The 18959-nt window shown below is 41.2% G+C and overlaps 2 protein-coding genes and 1 non-coding gene across 7 annotated transcripts in view; 1 reads left to right on the top strand and 2 right to left on the bottom strand.

The window, feature by feature from the left end:
- mib1 (MIB E3 ubiquitin protein ligase 1) overlaps positions 1 to 7043 on the bottom strand; it is a 54968-nt gene extending 47925 nt beyond the window's left edge. For 3 of the 5 annotated variants that reach the window (XM_056390693.1, XM_056390692.1, XM_056390689.1), the window contains exons 1-3: positions 6885 to 7043; positions 3917 to 4131; positions 2708 to 2879 (exon numbers count right to left, since the gene is read on the bottom strand). In XM_056390693.1, the coding sequence (XP_056246668.1) occupies positions 2708 to 2879; positions 3917 to 4131; positions 6885 to 6919 (422 nt within the window). In that variant the 5' untranslated portion in view covers positions 6920 to 7043. Of the gene's footprint in view, positions 1 to 2707; positions 2880 to 3916; positions 4132 to 4669; positions 4776 to 6884 lie in introns of those variants that run through there. The other 2 variants (XM_056390690.1, XM_056390691.1) reach the window with 2 other exon arrangements.
- abhd3 (abhydrolase domain containing 3, phospholipase) lies at positions 6124 to 17852 on the top strand. Its single transcript, XM_056390695.1, has 9 exons — positions 6124 to 6389; positions 7616 to 7779; positions 9840 to 10022; positions 11360 to 11405; positions 13954 to 14066; positions 14488 to 14661; positions 15053 to 15101; positions 15194 to 15359; positions 15621 to 17852. Exons 1-9 carry the CDS (start codon positions 6228 to 6230, stop codon positions 15800 to 15802), a joined length of 1239 nt encoding a protein of 412 aa, XP_056246670.1. The 5' UTR covers positions 6124 to 6227; the 3' UTR covers positions 15803 to 17852.
- Positions 13401 to 13473, bottom strand: trnar-ccu (transfer RNA arginine (anticodon CCU)). Its single transcript has one exon. It is a non-coding gene; the product is annotated as a tRNA-Arg (tRNA).
- Positions 17853 to 18959: the final 1107 nt, after the last annotated feature.

The following is an 18959-nucleotide window of genomic DNA, read 5'->3' on the forward strand; positions in this document are numbered from 1 at the left end:
CATTATAACTGTCTCAGGATTGGGCAACTGATGACAGGAAAACAAATCAAACTAAAAATATTTGGTGTGTGTGTGTGTGAGCAACACATCATTACTGGCCTGTCTTTTCAGTTCTGTGAAATCACCATTTATGAGACACCATTTCAGAGTGGCCGGAGCACAGAGGATAGTTTTCTAAAAGGTCAAAATGAAGTTTTGGCTTTCTACTGCCTTTAGGAATGCCACTGTAATACAGTTAAAATCACTGAGTGTGTCATCGAGTTGCAGGTGTCAGGTCGTAACATTACGAATAACAATCATTTTTGGAACAGCACGGCTTTCACACCTTACTGACAATTCCTTCCCTTTTCATCCATACCTGACAATCATTGCACTGCAAATAAAAGCCACTGGATAAGTAGACAATTGGACATATCTGACTTTTTTTTTTTTTTTTTTTTTTTTTAAGTATATTTTTTGGGCTTTTATGCCTTTAATGGACAGCACAGTGGAGAGTGACAGGAAACAGGGAGGCAGAGAGAGGGGGAATGACATGCAGCGAAAGGTCGTCCGATGCGGGATTCGAACCGGGGCCGACTGCAGCGAGGACTGTAGCCTCTACACATGGGGCGCCTGCTTAAACCACTACGCTACACGACGCCCCCATATCTGACATTTTTAATTCACTACAAAACTGTGAGCTGCAGTCTAAACTCCAGCATAGCTGCAAGCCTAACCAATGACAAAGGTAATAGCAAATAAACCATCCAGCTGAGTTCTATATCAAACAATGTGAGCTTTGATGGTAGACGCGGCAGCTGGACAGTGTACGTCTAACCAGCGCAAACAGCTTGTGGCTTCCAACCACTCCCTCTTCAGCAGTTAGTGAAAGAATCTAATGTGGTGTAACAAAACACCCCACCACGCTGTCGGAGCAGTGCGGGCTGGGGAGACCTCCAGCACCCATTGTGCATTATGTAATGTCCGTCTCCGGGGAAATGAAGTCGTACTCGGTTGAAAAGGCTGCCAGCTGTTGGGCCATGTGTTCATTTAGTAAAATATGGTGTTTGGGTGAAATAGTCCTGAAATGGATGAAGTCTCATCACTTCATGCAAGTTGCGGAATTTAGCACGCATGCATACACACTATCCCAAATATTGCATTTAAAGTATTGATAGTAACCAATCAGTAAATTATTTGATTGCTTCTTTTTCCTACAACACATTAGCCAATAGCAACCTTAATCTCTCTGTAGAGCATCTCGGAATGCACAGACTAAAGCGTCCTTCATTTGACTTGATCTTGTCTGTACATGCAGTAATTGGTAACAATGTCTCCACTTACCACACCCCATGCCTGAAACATCGTTTCCATTAGTGATTCTTTCAAGAGTGCTCAGGAAGGAGGGGGTCATTGTTTGAAATTTTTTTTGACATTAGTTTGAAAGTTTTAAAATTGCTGAAAGCCAAAGTGAGCTGCCTCATGCAAATAAATCCATCTGTAAACACCTGCTAATTTATGTGATTTTTTTTACCTGAGGGACGGGATACATCAAATGCACATACTCTCATATGTTAAACACACACAGTTCCAGTGGTATTTTGCACAGATCTCTTGGTGTGCTTACCATTGATCATACCCCAGTTTGAAGTTTGCCCAAACTTTAAAAGCCGTAACCTGAAAACTCGAAAAATGTCTAATTCTAGTTTGATCTAAACTTTTATAATTTCCCCTTTTAGTAATGCCAGATAATTATGCTGACAATGTCAACACTTCCACAGGAGGCTTTACAGTAAACCTCCCATTGCCTTCACAGTTCAGCACCTACGCACTAAAATGCATTTATTGCTGGTCACATGTAGAAAGGGCTGATTTCCTGTAAGTGCTAATTTTACACATCAACATGAACTTCCAGCTGCAAATAAAGAGCAAACAAGAAAACAATGGGACTTCCACTATGACACTGCCATTTGAATGACAGCATGACTTCAGAAAAATAGTAATTAATAAAGCAGTATCAAGCAGAAGGAATTTCTGCAACTGAATGAAGCAACAACAGTGGGCTGTACATGTATAGTGTTATTCTTTTATATTATTTTTATATATTTATTAACTTCCAAGACAGATATTACACACTTATAAGTCTTTTCAATTAACAGTAAGGTGTCTTACATAATGCAAAATGTTCTCTGCAGAGTCAAAGCACTAAGTTCTGACTGTGAAAGTCAGCAGGAAAACAGACTTTTAAAACAAGCTGCAGGGTTGTTCCATAACCATGCCACCTTGTGAAGACATAAATAGAAAAACAAAAACAAAAAAAACTTGGAAATCTGCTTGAATAAATTCTATAAATAGGATGAACTGCATTAATAAAATTTTTAAAAAGGTCTGACTGGATCCTAAAACGAGGCTGAGTTGTTGCCTGGCAACTGAGGGCTGGGAGCACAGAGATAGATTCTGTCTGCCTGAGAGGCAGGGTGCACAAAAGACTTCTCAAATGTCACACACACACACACACACACACACACACACACACACACATATATATATATACACATATACACACACACATAAAGCAGCATAAAGCTAAACTATGGGAGTAAAAGAGTAAGCCAACCAATCACAGTGAAGTACAGTGATTACCTGGCTACCTTGTGTCTATGTCATCATTGGTGGGTTTAAGGTAAAGCACAATGGCATAATGGCAAATGTTGCTGGGTTAACTAACCTCTCACTGCCCGGGGTGGTGATCCTGTAGAACCGGTGTCTCAGGTGATGTTTGTCTCCATGGTAACAGGTTGTGCAGAGGTCGTAATTGGTGCACTCAGCACATTTCCAGCGAATACCAATGATGGGCTGTTGACGGCAGGTGTCACACATGGTTCCGTCATGCTTGATGCCTTGGGGGCAGCAGTATTAGTCAAAGTTAATATATCAGTGTGATAATACATGTACATTGTAACTCAGTGATGCTACTTGAATAACTGTTCAACATTTTGCGATCAACAATATGTATACAATCTGTGCAGAAAAATTACTCCACTTACTAAGCAGTCACAACTCTGCATATGGCACACTGAAATGTGTTCATATTCTCATTACCTATTAGGAAGGCTATATTAATTGTCATGAAATCCTACACCTGTTAATGTAAGCACTTTAGACTAACTTTGGCTTTATGGCCTATCACTCTCTTTCCAAGATAGGGTTGATACATCAGAATCATGAAAAGAACTACAAAAGATTCCTTCCTAATTTCATGCCTGCATCATCAAGTGGGCATGTAAAGTGTAACTGTACTGGTTTGTAATGATGTGACTAATACAGAGAAGGATCAAGCTAAAGGATGGTGAAGCAGTCCTTAATCATATATGTTACACAAATACTGTACAACCTACTACTGTTCTGAGCAAGGAAAATGTTTTTCCTCTTACTGGGCAATTTGGAGAAGCAAGTTATGTTGACATATTCTAACATGCATATCTTGTATGTCTCACACAGCTTTTTTCCATATCTTGCACACAATGCTGTCTGCTACACGCATCTGCTCAGACAGGATGCAATAAAATAGACATCTTGATTTTATGCAAATTGGGGAGAGCCATGCATATGTCGTCTGCATTCATTACACAGAATAAACTAGCCATAACTAATTTGCTGCCTCCAAGAATTTTCCACACTAAAAGTTTCTTTAGGAAAACAACTATTTTATAAGGCTGAGATTTTGCGTCACAGGCTCAATCTAATCTTTTAATTACAGCAACAATTTATTCTCGCTGTCTGGTTGTCTAAGCATTCTCACTGTATCCCCTCGAAACCCCCCAAATTACAGCCAACAAAACAACATCTTCTCTGTTGTGCGTAACCCTGTTGCATGGGAAGAAGCGTGTCATCAATTAATCTGAAAGTGCTGACAAACTAGCTGATGTGAAGTTACCTGTTGGTGCGCTGTCCAGTATCCTCACGTCGTATGCTCCGGAACAACGGTAGTTGGCAGCCGTTCCATTATCCCAGACCACCACCACCTCCTCTGGACTCTCAAAACTCCTAACCGTTCCAACGTGTCCCTCTCCACCATCCTGCTTCCCCCACTTCCAGTCTGGTCCGCGTACCACTCTTGCTCCCACTCCTTCCATCATCGCTCGGTTATTCCTGCCGGTGGTCATTTACGAAATATCTCACAATGCCACAACGATTCTTACAAGTTAGCAAGCTAGCAGTCTTTGCTAGCAAGCTATCGGTGCGCTGGTGGACAGTTTCCTAACGCAAGTGGGAGCAAGTCCTAACAGGAAAAGGACTGGAACAATCCACAAAGCTAGCCTGCTAGCTGAGTAGCTAAGTTAGCTACCTAAGGAGGCTGCTGGACAACTAACTACTCCCACAAGCTAACGTTAACGTAAGCCAGTGCCTCCTCAGTGTTGCCTGAGAATAAGAAATCGATCACCTTAAAAGCGTATTAAGTAGGCACATTGCCAGCTTAGCCAGATCTCGCTACTCAGCAAGCTCCCTGTTCCTCTCCTCCACTCCACACACAAGAATACCACCTCTTCAACTTAGCAAGCTAGCGAGCTGAGTTGCTAGCTATCGCAATGCTAGCAAGATAAACCTCTCTTGGCTAGCAAGTCGTTCTCGTGTTAAAAGAGTCGTTCTGAGGGTGTTTATCCTTAATGGTGTTGTGTATGGCGCCGACCTTCCATCCAAGATGTTCCCTGGAGTCAACTCAGTATGACCGCGTCGCCATTATTGTCAATCATCGTTCAGATCTCAGACGAGCAACAACTAGCTACGGAGGTAAACGATAATGCCCGAAGACGCGAGGCTTGGAAAACAAGCACAAGTTCGGCCCACGACGCGCGTGCGCATCTGGAACAAATTTATTTCCATAGAAAATGTGTATTTCGTGGGAATATTAACAAACCAACACTGGTGAAATGAATATATGACATATCCATAGGCCTACTGTAGCCTATACATAAGTATATATACTCACGTAAATGAATACATCCACATAGGCCTATACATTGTAGACATACTGTATTAGATAGATAGATAGATTTACAACAATTAGCAACTTGCTTTGTTGAAGTCTGTAATGTTTTGCGGTGGCAAATCCAAACTCCATACAAATAGGCTATAAAGGTAGGATACAGAATGACGACCATTGGTACATTAACAAATACTAGGGATGTTACAATGATTTGAAGCACTTATTACTTAATGGGAAGTGACTCCAAAGACCTGGCTGAAGGAGAGAAAGCCTCTTGTAATTTCATTTGTAGTCAGGATCAACAAATTATGTATAAATTATATTAATATTTACCTCAAATGCAAATCTTAATTGACTCACCAGAGACTGCATGTGCTTTAATCTGATAACACCAACACAAGTCTAAGGTAGACTGCTTTCGAAATAAGACTACATAAACCTCTGGTGGACCAGGAGTAGAATAGCCCACTACAGGGCCCTGGGGAAAAAATGTCCTGCGAGCCCCCATTGAGCCCCTCTTCATTGCTTTTTGTGCATTCTGTGAGTATTAAGTATTTACCTAAAATGCACCATGTAAGCAAAATATAAACTGTAATTTAAAAAGGACTTAAAGATACATTTTAACTCAGGGCCCCTCTCTACAAGATATGGCCCTAAGATTAGGTAATAATGTATATTAAGTGTTGCTTTAAGGCTGCAATTATTATTATATATAAGTTTGTGATGTGCATTAGTGGTGCACTGCATACCTAATACTATAAACAAAATGTTCAGTTAATTAAATTACCACAAACTAAATTCTACACTGTGAACTTGGATCCTTTGGGCCCCCTGTGGCTCTGTATGCAGGCTTTTCCTGGTGGTTAATGCAGTTTTACTGTGCACTACCACTGCAGTAAAACTATGATCATTTTTTAGAGGCTGAGGGTGTTCAGTGACGCTCATGTTTGCCTCTGCAAGTACTGTCTTTTGGCTGAGCTACTATATGCTGCTGGATGTACAGAGGGTAGAGACTTCCAGGCTCACATCAGCTCTTTTGACTGCAGGGGGCGACTGTGTGACTGTGAGCGGCTCCATTGATAACTGGTCAAAGAGCGCCACCGTTCGCTGCTACATTTATATGCCCACCCCCACCCCCCCACCCCCCAACACCCGGTCCCCTTGACTGTCTCCTTCACAGTGCGCTCACAGGCAGATACAGCTGAATTTCAACCGAGCTGGCCACTGTCCTTGCAGTACGGGGGAAAACAGGGACCTTGCAATGATCTCGCTGGACTTCAATTTCAACATTTTGACAAGGGACCTGTCATATTATCTGGAAAATCAAGTGAAAGTTGGGCTGTTCGGCTCGGGAGTAGGACTGTCTCTGGTGCTGGGCTTTAGCGCAGCGTACACCTGCTACTATTTGATTTCAGTAGCGAAGGTAAGTAACGTTGACACATGGTTTATGACCTGAGCGGCTGCTTGTGCAGGGACTCGTTGCGCCTTATAGCTCGCATGTTCAAGTTAAACCCGACGTGTGTGTTTTTCAGGCGGGGGCATCATCAACGCGTGTGATGATACCCGACCCGGTGCATTGGATGATGGAGGTTTCGATCGCGTTGCATCTGTGCACCGGTGGACTAAATCTTACACGCCTGCACATGTGGGACGGATCTCAGGCAGCAAGACGCGCTCTTAATCAGCATCCATACCTGATATGAATATTTTCTGCGTTCATGAGCAGCACTTATATAACTGCATTAAATCAACCGGCAGCAATACGGTTAGATGTCGGCATCGGCGAAGCTAAGCTAACGTTACTGTACGTTAGCTAAAAACGCCGGTATATGGTTGTATGTATTGCTGTTCAGTCGCTGTAATTTTTACTGGATGGCTAGGAGAGACTCAAAATGTGTGTTCCATAATTATGACTTACCTGTTGATTGAGTTCATCACGTGCGTGTTCAACATTTACAAGGTATGAATAAAGCGAAAACCGAGTTAGAAATGTTAAACGGCAAGGTGTTTGAATCGATCTCCAATGGCATGAACTCGATCGCATGCTACATGACCAGTAAGGCCAACATTTTCTCCAATGGGATGACTTAAAAACAAAATAAGTAGTTAATAGTCCAAATTAAGCAACACATGTATATTATTAAATCTACATCTCAATATATATAACATGTGTATGGCTGTTCATTTTAATTATGCAAAGCTAATGCATGCCAAGCGTTTATTCTCGGTCTATCCATGTGTAATAAAGGCCTAAACTGCAGGTCCATGCAGATGTGCTGTGTTTATCTCATATACTTCACACTCTGTGGTCAGGAGGCTGTTCTCAGCAACAACCCTGCTCCCCGCTATAGTTGGATGTTTTTAGATTTTAATCATAATATCCTCTGTCAAGTGTTATTTTTGCATGTTTAAACAGTTTTGATATATGCATCAGAAGAGTTGATGTTCAGTTTAAAGAAATCGATGTAACCATTTGAAAAAATGATTTAGATGTGTTAGGACACATGATGGAACAAAACATTGCTTAGAGCTAAAATAATGTTTTATCACAATGATGGATCTGTTGTGATTTTAAATAACATCACAGTAATTAAAAGACATTTTTTAACTCACAACCTGTGACACACTTCATTCACTCTTATTTTTCAGAAGCCACAGCTCATCTCAGGGGGTAAGAAGTTCTACCAGTTTCTGAGGGAGCAATGTCCGGTGGTGTCAGAGACCTACTACCCCACCTTTTGGTGCTGGGAGAGCCGCATCCAGACTCTGCTGAGACCCTTTGTCACAGCCAAACCTGGGGTGGTTTACAGAAAGTAAGTCCTCACCATGACTGACATACTGATTATCCATTACACAAGATGTTTCTTTTCCCAAACTGAAAAATGGGTTTCTCCCTGCGAGCAGACAGACATCACGTGCATTTGAACTCATAAAACGGATTAAGTCATAGAGGTCATATCCAGAGAGAGATAAACGTGAAGCATGCAAGCTAGAAAGTTCACCTTTGACACAGTGCAATAAATGTGTATTGAATATGACAGCTGTCTTGCTCTGCCACTCTAGAGTTAGTAATTGTGAGGGAAAACATTCAGATTTTTTCCATGCCCACTGTGCACAGCTTTGTTAAGAAACTTCTAAAACCTAGCCTGGCCTTTGAGAAACTGCCATTGTCTGTTCCCTGATTTCTTTCTTTCCAGTTTCACAACTGGAAACAAATCCCAGTCTTGTTCTAAACCAAGACTCAAAAGCTCAGAGGAGAAAGAGATCTTTTGTGCCACGATGCAGGCTTGGGCTGCCCGGCCTGCTGCTCGATAATGTACATTCTGTTGAAGATTAATTGGCGCTGCATTCTTTACCCCCTGCGTATAAAGGAGATTAAAATGAATTAAGAGAGCCTTATTTTTCATTATTACTATTTATTATTTATTTATTCTTGTTACATCCTCATGTAATTTGTTCAATGTGCATTCCCTGACATTCCCTAATTGACATGGCCATGCTTTTTGGCTAAGTGTGCGTGTGTCTGTATTTAATATAAATTGTACATATATTATGTGATGTGATTAAGTGTTATGTATCAGCCAACCATTTGGGGTTGGACTGAAATAAAAAATCAATTTCTGTAAATGTAGTTTTTGTTTTGTTCTGATGTGGCCCATCAAACTATTTGTAGTTCTTGCTTTGTTCACCCTTCACATACAAAAATAAATCTTAACCTATCATAAAAATAGGATTAATACATTTAAAATCAATTAAGACTCTAGTATTTATCATTAATATTGGTAATCAGTAGAAGAAATCAGTTATTTGGCAGTTTTGAATTCTTAAGTTGAATTATTAGTCCCGTAATTTGCCTGTCCCAAGGACCTTCACGCTGCCTTTGACTGTCTGGTGTCCCCCTGAGTCAAGGAGATAAATATTCCCATAATGCACAGCAACTATATCCAACCCAGTCCAACTCTGTTATCAAACATGGTAAGACTGATGGTCACGATGGCTGAAGTTATTATCACATTTCCTCTGGGGACAACAGGACATCCACCCCCACCCCCCACCCCCCATAATGAAGTTACACAAGGTCGACCCAAGGACAAACGCCATGAAAACTGTCCTATTTGTCGTACGCTGTCTGGGGTGAAATTTCACTCATCTTCTTGTCCCAGCAGAGGACTGGCAAGAAAGTCCCCTCCTACTTTGAGCGCTGGACACTCTGGATTGGCCCTCCCTGACTTTAAAGGCTAGCCTCAGGTGCATATTTCATGGCGGTTCTGTAATTTCATGCTGATGTCTTTACCACTGGTCGGGCCAAGTCGGCTCACGGGCTGCTGCGTGTGTCTGTGTGCAGTGCAGGTTTTCAAATACACTGGCACTGGGAATGAATTACCTCATCTGCCAGGCTGGGGTTGTACAGCCCAGAAATTGATTGACCATAAGAACCCACTGGTGCAGTGCCCTCCTCCTTATCTTAACTTGCTGTGTGTTGCAAAGCATACTGACAAGATGATCACAAGGGAAATGAGGGAGCTGTCAGTGAGCATTCTACTCACATATCCAGTCCCCCTTTGGCAGCGTGTGTGATGGATACAATGACACAGTTTACCTGGAGCTGAGCAGAAAGTATTAATTGTGCAGAGAATTGAGTATTGTATCCTTTTTAAATGACCATTTAGTAAGAAGATGTGAACTTAAACCCAAATCTAATATTGATTTTAGTACTTTTTCTCATCAATAATGTGTGTGTACTTGAGTGTGTGCACACGTTTGAAACAAACAAATCAGAGAAATAAATAAATAGACACATAGAGATACAGAGAGAAGATAATGTTCAGAAAGACCCGTGTTGCTGAGTTGCGTGTCCCGCTCGTCTCTGCAGTGAACTTATTAAGGCAGCAGATGGAGGACAGATCTCTTTGGATTGGTTTGACAACGACGACAGCCTCTCTCATCCCGACCCCGCCACCAGGCCCACAGTCCTCCTTCTCCCCGGTCTGACCGGCACCAGCCGAGAGTCCTACATCCTGCACATGGTCCAACAGAGCCGGGATCTGGGCTATAGGTGGGTGGTCTTGGCTGGATACCCTGGCTGAGGTCCAGCGCTGAGCACACATTCAGGACACTGAATCACAAAACTGACGTTGTATGTGCTTCATGTTCTAATTTGATATTCATCTAGAATACAGATTTCTTGTCCAATCAGAAACGAAATACCTTCCGCAGTCATACCAATATTGATTAAATTGTCTTGTAGTGATTTTACAACTTTTATATAATGGGTGCATGAGAGAGAGGGGCTAGGGGTTATTTCAGGCGAAGTGCACAAATAAAGTTAGACAGCTAAACTCTGTGTCAAGAGCTGCTTTTGTAAATAGCCAAACGTAGCACAAGCTTGAAGAGTTGCAGAGGAAGCAAGTTTTTTTTTTCCCCTCCTCTTTTCTCCCTCTGCAATAGGTCCTCTCTGTATTCTCTGCACTCATTCTTTCACCCAGATTTGGGAAGGCATGGGAAGAGAGCCGGCAAACTCAGCATCTTCCACCCCTCACCCCTGTCTGTGTAGCTTAATGAATTACAGCTTATCCCGGTACAAGCTTTGCAGCTTAGCCCAGACCAGCTTCCGAGTATATGCTGCAGTGTGTGTTTAAGCACCCCACCACCACCAGATTCCCCCCTCCTCTTGCCCAACACCACATCTAGCCCCTCCCTGCTGCTGAGTTACACAGATAAAAACAGCAGGTCTGACTCCACCAGATAATAGATGACTTGCGGTGTGGGGCGAGGAGGGGATGCTGATGCCTTTGCTCTACAGTACAAACAGAATGGTCCTCACACAGCTGTGCCTCTCTGCACGTCTCATCATATTCTCACTTCTGCTTTTTTTTTTTTTTTTTTTTTAAGCACGAAACATTTGGGCCACTGTGTTCCTTTGTGCATGGGGGTTGATAACTTGTAGTGACAAGAAAAAAACAAGCATAAGCCTACTGGAGCTTTTACCAGAGCTTTGAAATGTTGTTGTTTAGGGCTGCAGTCAAATATTTTCATCACTGCTTAACCTGCCAGTCGTTTTCTCGATAAACTGTTTGATATGTAAAAAAAAAAAAAAGATTATTCCAGAGCCTAAGGTGACAACTTTAGATGCCACCATCCAAAAAAAAAAAAAAAATCTAAACTGATTTACATGTGAGAAGCTGGAACTAATGATTTTTTTTCTCCATTTATGCTTAAAATTGTTTTTAAAATGTTGGGATAAATTTTCTGTTGTTCAAACACTTGATTAATTGACCTGCTGTGTCAGCTCTTCTTGACTTTGTTTCAGTTAAAATCAACAGATGATGTGATTAAAGGAGTCATTAATGAGACTATAATAATTTAATAGCGTATATGATTTGTGTATTTCAGATGTGTGGTATTTAACAACAGAGGGGTTTCCGGTGAAACGCTACTGGTAAGAATCTACAGTATCACAGGTTTCAACCTGACATTTCATTTCGTTATTTGTTTTTGTCCATATTCAGGAAGTCAGACATGTAAACAGGGTAAACAGGACTGTTAAGGACGAACAGTTTTCCCATTTGTTTCGTATGAAAGCTTCCCAAGCAGAGTTGTCCTTTTCTTTGCTTCAGCCAGCCCAGAGTATGTCAGTTGCACACGTGTCACGGAGCCTGCAGGGAGTCCGAGCAGACGCCGCACAGACAATGTTGTTGCACAGCAGGGATTAAGTTGCAGGCAGATACTGTATTTTAATGCAGATCCACAGAAATATGACCTCGTTGAGCACGTGCTGTTCTGACACCTGGCTTAATCTGTCCTCTTGCACCCGGGTATATTTAGCCAACAAAATGGGCTGTGATAGTGCTTAGCATGCCCACTGTGTTTTATGTGTCCCCTCTCTGTCTGTATATGTCTGCGCTTTGGAACAGGAGGCACGTTCTTTATGGACGACCGTATCACCCTGATCTAATCATGCCATCACTACCATACAGAGATCTCATCCAAAGCACAAATGGTGTTTCATTACAGGCAGGGATTGCCCACAATCAATCTAATGTTCCTCTTAGTGGGTGTAAATCTGAATCAATGGCTGATGTGTCCTGCTGCTGTCTACTCTGTCTCAGCTGCAAAAAAAACTATAAATGTGACACTGAAGCAAAATGTCCAGTGTCACTCAGATTGATTTAAACCTGTATTCTAGGTCATATCCAGAGTTTGGTTGGCTCAGCTGTTCTCAGATTTAGAAAAAAACAGAAGTTGGACATTGTAACCTTGGCGCTGTACCAAGAGGTGGTGGTGAAGAGGGAATTTTCTCCCTCATGTCAGAGGGGAATTATATTCTATGCAAATGATTTAGCAATTGTACGCTCCCGTGAGTGTTTTCTCTGTGTCCAGTTAGTGTGAATATCCTCCATTGTTTAAATAGGCCAGTGCTTTGGAATGACCCACTGTGTGAAAGATGCCCCCTGCCTCAAAAGATGTCCTAAGTACGTTTTTCCCTATTTCTGGATCTTGTAAAAAAGCCCATTACGTTACACTTTCCTGTGGAGTGGCTTTGCAGTGCAGAAGTTTAAGTCTGCTCAAATATTCCCCCATAACGATATGTATTTTATTTTTGCTTTATATAACTTCATTTGTTATAATTCAATTTGTAAGTTGTGCTCTTTTGCTGCAAAGTCCAAAACCTGTGCGTGCCTCGTAGAGGAACCATAAGAGAGCAGAAAAACAGGAATTTTCTTTGCCTGAGTTTCTGCTTGAATCTTAATGAAGGGCCTTGAAGAGCTGGAGATTCAACAGCCTCCTGAGAATTTAGGCTCCTTCAAATTAGAGCTGCTTTGTTTTATAATGTTAAGTAACCTGCTGTGTCTGACAACTGTGTCTCAAACTGAAGGGATTTTTACCTCTTTCCCTAAAAAAAACTTGGACAGTGTTTTTTTTTAATTTTTTATCAGAGCCAGAAATACACAAATTGAACATTGATCACATGGTATTTGTCAATATTAGCTGGAAAGCGGCACCTTTGCAACATTCAAAAAAGAATTTAATATACAGTATGTTATACAGGTAAAAAGTAAATGTGCTTCATAAATGGGACAGAGCAAAATATAGCTTTTAGGAGAAAAAAGAAAAACAAAGCAGAATAATCATAATCATAATAACAAAAATTACCAATTGCATAATTACTTTTTTAAGGTTTAAAGCTGATTTAGTGAATCATGTTGATCCTCATACCTGTTTCCAACAATGGTTTGGATGTTTGCCAATTAATCAGTTTCATTGTTTAGTCACAAATGAGTTAGTGTTTCCATAAACCTTAGATAACATCTTTACATGTCTTGTAAAGATCTACAGTCTACAGTTTTGTTTTTTTTTGGAAAGTAAGTAATAGTGTCAATCCATTGAATTCTGGTTTTTGGACCATGAGGTCTATGGATTTCTTGTTGCTACACACCCCAGATGGGACTTGAACCCACAATCCCTGGCTTAGGAGGCCAGTGCCTTATCCATTAGGCCACTGGGGCTACACAGGGACAGTGGGGGGGGGCTATCTAGACTGACACTGACACTTTAATCCCTTTATGTTCATTTTCTATGGACAGGAATGGCAGCCTTTGTGTGTGAGTCCTGAAAGAGTTCGCTCCACGCCTGAAGATGTCCACTGTAGCCGACACTGCAGGCTAATTGTTCTGTCTTCAGCTACTGTATATTTATTTTCAAGTGATGCTTGCCTGCTTTAGCTAGTTGTTTTCCTCATTTGATCACATAACCAGAGAAAGTGGTTAGATACTGTAGGTGGAATATCTTTGTGAAAAAAGTTGAGTGTGACTGATATCTGACAAGATAAAGTAGCCCTGATAGAAAATAGATAAACGGCATGTAAATCTTTTGGAGGCAAGCATCTTACAATTCACCATTTCTTCATGTTGAGTCCTCGTTATATTTTAAATAGAGACAGAAACAGGAAGAAAAGAGTGACTGTATTGTCTTCGTGTCCCATCCAGACCCCGAGGACCTACTGTGCGGCCAACACAGAGGATCTGGAGACTGTTATTGAGCACATCCAGAAGACCAATGAAGCTGCTCCAATCATGGCTGCTGGAGTATCCATGGGCGGGTAATGAAGCCACTCACTATCAGCTGACTGGACATTTCAGTGCAGGCAACGATCCAAACAAATCTTAAAGGTGTAGAGGTCAACATCACGCATTTGTTGGCGACTCAGTGGTAACTAAACCTGCAACTAAAATACGTAGTAATACCCAGAAATAGGCTGACATAACATGTTCCAACATTAGTTCTGCAGCAAGTCTGTGATTGGTTTATGCCGAATGCTACCAAAAGAGAGGCAAAGGAGCTGTAGTATCACTTCAGTCGTTCAGTGCAGCATGCCAGAGAAGGTTTTTTCTTTTTTTTCTTTTTTTTTTTACTGCACAGCTCTAATCCCATGAATTGAAGGATTGGTCAGAAATGGAACATCTCCCAGTCCCTCTCTTTTTCCCCATCTGCCCTCTCCTCTCGCCCCTCTCCCTATCCAGGATGATGCTGGCCAATTATTTGGGGCGCAAGGGCCGGGAAACCTGCCTGAAAGGTGTTGTAGTCTTCTCAGCAGGCTGGGACGTATTTGAGTGCACCGCTTCGCTGGAAAAACCCCTGGACCGTTTCCTCTTCAACTCCTACCTCACCAGCTGCCTACAAGCGTCTGTGCACAGGTCAGCCGAGGCCAGAGCGGGATTAACACGGCCGCTAACTCACAGCTTGTGCAAGGGGCTAAACATTTCATGAGCTTGAATAACTGGGTTTTATATGCTGATTTAAGGTTTGGTTTTTGCAGTGTTAGGCAGAACTACTTAAGGGCTGTTTTTTTTTCATTTGTTAGCTGCTGGAAAAAAAAAAAACATATTTGTAACAATTATAATTCTCTCAATGTATTCCGGTAAATGATACAAATGCACGGTAATGCTTTTACTTTGAAAGTTGAGCTTGATTGTTGTTTCATTAGGTGCTTACAACCTTGTCGGCATCCTTGAGGGACATCTTCGAATGCACATTATTTCCCCTAACAGCAGTGGGTGACAGTTTTATTTTTAATCTCCCCTCCAGACACAGACCAGTGCTTGAAAAGTGTTACGACATCGATCATGTCATGAAGGTAGGGATTATTTTCAGTGACACCTGGCTGCAAATGCTAATCTAATTAAATGAGATGGCCAGAAGTTAATGATGTTACCTGACCCGCTACAGGCAAGGACCATCCGAGAGTTTGATGAGAGGTTCACCTCCATAATGTTTGGTTATCCCACCAATGACGACTACTACCATGACGCCAGTCCTGTCCACAGGCTGAAATCTGTTCAGGTGCCAATGCTGTGCCTGAACGCTGCTGATGATGTCTTCTCTCCATCTCATGGTGAGTCCCGGCCATGTTCTGCAAAATAAGACTTCCTGTACAATCTTGACCTCACTACGGAGCTTTCGTTATGACAAATTTTTTTATTTCCTCAAAACAAATTATAATAACTGCTCTCAATGTACTAATAATGGTACTCATAATACATAATAAAATAGTAACCAGTATGTGCTGGCTGTCAGTACGAATGGAGTAGCTTTAGGAATGGAAACTAGTCCACTGTAGGAGAAAATAGACCTGAATGCTTTGTTTCCTTTGCAGCCATTCCAGTGGAGGCAGTGAAGCAGAATCCCAACCTGGCCCTGCTTATTACCTGTCATGGCGGCCATATTGGCTTCCTCGAGGGCCTGTGGCCTCGACAGAGCACTTACATGGACCGTGTCTTCAAGCAGTTCGCTAAGGCGGTCATCGAGCAAGGCAGCGGACTCACAGACCTCTCCTGATAAGAGAACTTAACAAAGTGTTCCTCTACTTTTACTTCCTCTCTCCTTTTTCTTTCTTCTTTCTTTCCTTTTATCTACGCCGTCCATCCTTCCATCCTTTATTCCTTCCATTTCTAATTCCTTCCTTCCTTCCATCCTTCGACCCTTTTCCCTCTTTTCATCCTTCATCTTTTTCATTCGCCCTCCATCCCTCCTTACCGCATTCCATCCGTCGTTTATTCCCTCCCTCTCTACCTAATCCCATTCTGCCTTTTCCTTCCTTCCATTCACCTTCTTTTATCTTTGCTCTCCATCCTTCCGTCCCATTCTTCCTCCACAAGCAAAAAACAATAATTCTTTCTCATCTGAAAGGCACATCTTATTGAATGCAGAATTTGTGTTGCATTCAACATCCATTTATTCATTCCATTGTTAACAAGTCATTGTATGTAGTCATGCTCTCAATGGCATGCTTATTAAAAAACAAGCATAGCTGTTCTTGTCACTGTTGAGAAGCTGAATCTTTGCCCATCTGGTTTAGTTGCATTAGCTAGCTAAAAAAAAAATTCAGCGATTACCTTGTGCAATCATAATTTTAAAGTACTGTACATGAAAATCCAATCATCTTTATTCTTGAAACGTCCTTTAGTTCAGTTATCAGTAGGATTTTATCCCTCAGGGATTTTCTTTATTGACTCATATTTCTTTCTTTCCTGTATTTTATAGTTTTGTCAGTCATTCTCCATCAGTTTGTATTTTCTTCATTTAAAAGTTGATGTTTCTTATCAGTTGACAAAAAGTAGTATTTTTTTTTCTTTAAAGGAATAGTTTTACATTTTTGTGACCTACACCTTGTTTATTTTCTTGCTGAAAATTAGATGAGAAGATTGATACTGCTTTCATGTGTCAGCCAGCTAAGCTAAGCACATTAGCACATTAGCTCAGCTTAGCATAAAGACAGGAACCAGGGAGAAACAGCTAGCTTGTCTTTGTCCAAAGGTAAAAAGAAAAGAAATTCCTACCAGTAGGTGGGTTTTGTTACTGTTGGACCCAGCTAGCTGTTGCTCACTGTTTCCTGTCTTTATGCTAAACTAAGCTAAGCTAAACAGATGCTTCATATAGACAGGAGAGGGGTATCAATCTTCCCATTTAACTCTTTGCAAGAAAGCACATTTCCCAAAATTATTTCTTTCCTTAACCTCCTTCTGCATGCACTTTTATTTTCGCACATTCTACCTTTACGCACACCAAATAGTTCTACAAATGTATAATATGGAGAATAATTCATTAATGACAAGGAATGTGAAATTGCACTATTTTAGTTGAAACTACCATGCCTCTAATTCCTTAATGCAAGGCACTTCATTTCATTCGATATATGAAAGTATTTCCCAAAGGCTGAACATAGAAGTATATGAATTCCATGAGGTTTTCTATGTGAAAATGTTGGTGGATAGATCTGTTAGTAAGTCTTAGGGTGCTAGATACAGCGGTGTGAATGAAGTAATGCACATAGGAAGACAGATAGTGTATATGTTGGCTGTTCAAAGTGGTGGATGTTGCTTTACGAGATGCGTAGTATCGTTAATGGGACCTGGCTGTCAGTCTTTTTTTTTTTTTTTCTTTTTGTTTTGCCAACAATGATCAAGCGGCTGGCTACCGTGTATGAGTTGGCGTCGATGAAACAAGCAGATCTGACTGGCGGCCAGGTTTTCAGTAATGCACTGCATGAGGGATTTTTGGACTTCCTGTTCCTGTGGAATTTTGGTGTCTGTTTGTTCTGCCAAGTGTCCATTGAGTAGCATGTGTCTCATCAGCGTCATCATGTCCTGAACCTTAACATCACCTCGTAATCTGTAGCACAAAGGACATGTTTGTGTTTTTTTGTTTTTTTTCATAGGATGCTGCATTTCATTTTGTACACTACTTAAAAAAGAAAAAATGTGCAGCAATAAAATTTTAAATTAAAGAAGTGTCTCTATAGTATAAGTACTAGTATATGCACATTATCAACATGAGTGTAATATGCTGTATTTAATAAATTATTAAACAGAATCTAGGTGCATGTGTCTATTGTCTCCAGTGCTTTTGCTTGTAGTGCATTTTTTTAACAGGGTGTATTAGGTTGCCACTGACCATGTACTCCAGTTCTTTCTTTCTTTCCTTCTTTCTTTCTTTCTTTCTTTCTTTTTATTTTCTTTTCTTTTGGGGGTTCACATCTGTGGGTAAATACTGATAATATCCAGATCGTATGGTCAGACGCTCGTCAGCTCACGCAGGACCTCACCCTTGGAGGCAAGACATTTGACAGTCTACCGCTGGAGCAGGCTTTGCTGCGTGACCGGTGTGTCACTGCAGGGTCACACTCCCTCTCCTCTCACATCACAGTATTGGGTTTTCGCTCCCTGGAATTGACTCACTCCACACTCACAGGCTTAGCCGCTGATAGGATATGCATCGCTGCAGTAGTGGATGTGATCCACCAAAGGCAAACTGTAATCCCCCGGCACTCCACTTACCTTCACCCCAACCCCCCAATAAGCACACAGACAGATGAGCTTTGGTTTTAGCTAGATGGTTTGTGGAAGCCTGAGAGTAATTAGAGTAGACTGCCAAGAGGGATGAATGATATACTCTTGGTTACCATCTATGAAAATTGATATTATGTTGCAGGAATCCCTCTGTTATGATTGTGGCTGATATCCCTGCTCATGTGAGAATGTGCTCTGCATAATTCTATAGTTATAGATCTGTAAGCAAACAGTGTTTAATGCGTTATGGTGATATAAAATATTTCACAGTAGCATCAGTGATATGTTTAATCATGTGTTTAAAAGTAGTTTAATATTAAGTACTGCATTGCCTGAGGACTCAATATCTGAAAGAAATTGGTCAGAGGGAATTATCAGGAGACGTTTTCTTTTTCTGTCAAAGGCATTTGCTGAAATATCAGCCAAGAGCACAAATCAAACAATGACATCAATCTGAGAAGCAAAATCACAGCATAATGGAGATCTGTACATATTGTATAAACAGTCAATTAACCCTTCGCCCTCTTTGTAAGCATTGGACCAATGAATCACTTTAGGACATCCGAAATCTTTAGAGACAAGCCTCTCATGAGCTTTGTGCACAATATCTTTCTGCTTTTCCCAAAAGAGCAATTATGAGGTGCAAG

This window comes from Seriola aureovittata, chromosome 12, assembly GCF_021018895.1.
Source record: "Seriola aureovittata isolate HTS-2021-v1 ecotype China chromosome 12, ASM2101889v1, whole genome shotgun sequence".
NCBI classification, from domain to species: Eukaryota; Metazoa; Chordata; class Actinopteri; order Carangiformes; family Carangidae; genus Seriola; species Seriola aureovittata.